General features: G+C 45.3%; 1 protein-coding gene across 1 annotated transcript; it reads left to right on the top strand.

Annotated features, from left to right (window-relative positions):
* The first annotated feature begins 504 nt into the window (after window positions 1-504).
* On the top strand, window positions 505-2,756 carry LOC124265110 (type-2 ice-structuring protein-like). Its single transcript, XM_046699900.1, has 3 exons — window positions 505-517; window positions 1,686-1,856; window positions 2,423-2,756. The coding sequence occupies exons 2-3, from the start codon at window positions 1,730-1,732 to the stop codon at window positions 2,668-2,670; spliced, it is 375 nt and encodes a 124-aa protein (XP_046555856.1). The 5' UTR covers window positions 505-517; window positions 1,686-1,729; the 3' UTR covers window positions 2,671-2,756.
* The last annotated feature ends 203 nt before the right edge of the window (window positions 2,757-2,959 follow it).

The raw sequence follows: 2,959 nt of genomic DNA, 5'->3' as shown, positions 1-2,959 counted from the left end.
CCTATATAATCCACTAGTTGGGACACCTATATAATCCACTAGTTGGGACACCTATATAATCCCTATATACTCCACTAGTAGTTGGGACACCTATATAATCCACTAGTTGGGACACCTATATACTCCACTAGTTGGGACACCTATATAATCCACTAGTTGGGACACCTATATACTCCACTAGTTGGGACACCTATATAATCCACTAGTTGGGACACCTATATAATCCACTAGTTTGCGCACCTTTATATCACATACCACAGGCAGTGAGTAGTAGGGACATCTATATAATCCCACTCAGTCAGTACCATCTCTTGGTGTGTGAACAGTATATCACATACCACAGGCAGTGAGTACCACAACATCGCAAGCTTCCATGAATCACTTCTCGTCTAATTGATTCCTTGTGAGTGTATATCACATACCACAGTGCTGTGAGCCGACGACTGCAACGCCCATCTGTGCCTGGGGTCTCTGTCCTGAACAACGCCAGTCACCCCGGTGGGATATACCACAGGCAGTGAGTATCGGTGTATATGACATACCACAGGCAGTGAGTATCAGTGTATATCACATACCACAGGCAGTGAGTGTCAGTGTATATCACATACCACAGGCAGTGTGTGTCAGTGTATATCACATACCACAGGCAGTGAGTATCATTGGTTATTATGCAAGCATGATTGGTCTAGTGACTCCAACCCAGATCAGTGTATATCACATACCACAGGCAGTGAGTGTCAGTGTATATCACATACCACAGGCAGTGAGTATCAGTGTATATCACATACCACAGGCAGTGAGTGTCAGTGTATATCACATACCACAGGCAGTGAGTATCAGTGTTTATTACCCACGTGGTCAACGTATGGGTAGTTGCATTCTAATCTCGTACGTTACACGATTGTCGTATCGCGTTGACCTGTGTCGTAACGACTTGACCTGAGATTCTAACGATTTGATTGGATAACCGATGACCTCTCAATGAGGTCACGTTGTGACGGAACTACTTTTTCATTCATAACAAAAACGTGAATTCATTCATTCTACAACTTTTATGCATTGTGGGAATGTAAACATTGCGAACGTTGCCGTGTCGCTGTTTAATTGTGAGTCGAACTGAGACATTATATGCGTCGAAAAACATAAACGCAAAGATTCCACCAGTGATGTTAGCCGAGTGAAGCAACTGCAAACTAAAAAACAGGGTGCTACGGAGTAGTTTAATGTAGGAGGCTGTACGAGGCGATGACAACTGACATGCATCGTGACGTCGGTTACCAAAGGGCAGACGAGCAAGGCGTAGTGACGTCATTACAGTGTGACGTCATGCAAAAAGTGTACTACAGAACAACATTCTTCCACAACCTCTTTATGAAACCGGTTTCGGTTTGAAACCATAACAATACCAAAAATACGCTATTTTGTCAATTCAAAGCATGTAAGTGGGTAATAAATAAAATACCACACTCGGTCTCATAACATACGAATTATACGAAACTCAGGACACTCGTTTCGTATAATTCGTATGTAATGACACTTCGTGAGGTATTCTCTATATAGCACACACCACAAGTAGTGAGTTTCAGTGTACGTCACATACCAATAATATTATCCTTGTATAGATATCTTCCATCACGGTCTTATGCGTCTCTAACAACAGTTCCTCTTTATTCTGTATTTATAAGAGTGTCCCCCGACTTTCGTGGTCGGACCACGCTCGTGTTTCTATATGGCCAACTGGACTCTGACCTGGGACAATGCCAGACTGGACTGCCAGCGACGTGGCGCTGACCTCGCGTCTGTCGACGACCAGGCCGAGGACTTCTTCCTTGTGGGACTCTTCAACTCTGTAGCAGGTGAGCTTCAAGAATACAGTGGAGTACGCCCTTTTACCAGGTTGACATAGAGCTACTGTACTATATCGGCTTTAACAAATACTGGGCGAATACCTCTGTGACGGGTGAAATTCAACGAATACAGGTAGTACACCGCCATCTCAGATGAGCGTCACAACATACAGGTAGTACACCTCTGTAGCAATTGAGCGTCAAAACATACAGCTAAACCTCTGTAGCAGATGAGAGTCATGACATACAGCTAGACCTCTGTAGCAGATGAGCTTCTAGATATACAGGTAATATACCTATGTAGAGCGTAAGTCCCAAGACACACAGGTAGCGCGTATACACCCCTGTGCCAGGTGAGCTTCAGGAAACAGTTGGTACACTTCTGTACCTGGTGAGTTTAAAGAAATACAGGAGGTACACCTTGTACTAAGTGAGTGCAAAGGAATACAGGTAGAACATATCTGTATTATGCCTTGTTGTGTTGATACAACCCTGTACCATGAAGTATAGCTACTGACCAGCCCATGTTGTACAGCCTGTCGTATCAGGTACTGACGTGTATGTTACTATGACAGCGGCGACTCATCCCAGTTATTACTGGCTGGGGGGCTACTACATCATGGCAACGAAGGAGTGGGCGTGGCTGGACATGGCGCGTGTCCAGTACACGAGATGGGGTCCGAAAGAGCCTACCAGCAGCACCTACCAGTACCGCATCTGCATGGTCAACCCCGCCAGTAACGCAGCCTACACCGACTGGATGTGGGCCACCGGCACCGCCACCAGCGCTTACGGCTTCATCTGCGAGAGACCCTTCCTGTGATAGGATGTGACCATCTTATCAAGTCATACTGAAGGTGGAAGAATGAATGGTATTCTGACCAAAAATTCCATTTGTTGCTGAATGTTGGGAATATAAATCATGTTTCCTACCATGATTTCTGCATTTTTACTTGCTTCATTATTCCTGGTATTCCACACCCCACAGCACTGACCCGTGAAGATCCGGGTAAGAATTGGTCATCAGCAATCCATGCTTGTCGTAAGAGGCGACTAACGGGATCGGGTGGTCAGGCTCGCTCACTTGGTTGACACATATCGCTCACTTGGTT

Source organism: Haliotis rubra, unplaced genomic scaffold, assembly GCF_003918875.1.
Source record: "Haliotis rubra isolate DU_JTF1 unplaced genomic scaffold, ASM391887v1 Scf96, whole genome shotgun sequence".
NCBI lineage: Eukaryota > Metazoa > Mollusca > Gastropoda > Lepetellida > Haliotidae > Haliotis > Haliotis rubra.
The sequence above is the reverse complement of the archived record's forward strand: the minus strand, read 5'-3'. Positions and strand labels throughout refer to the sequence as shown.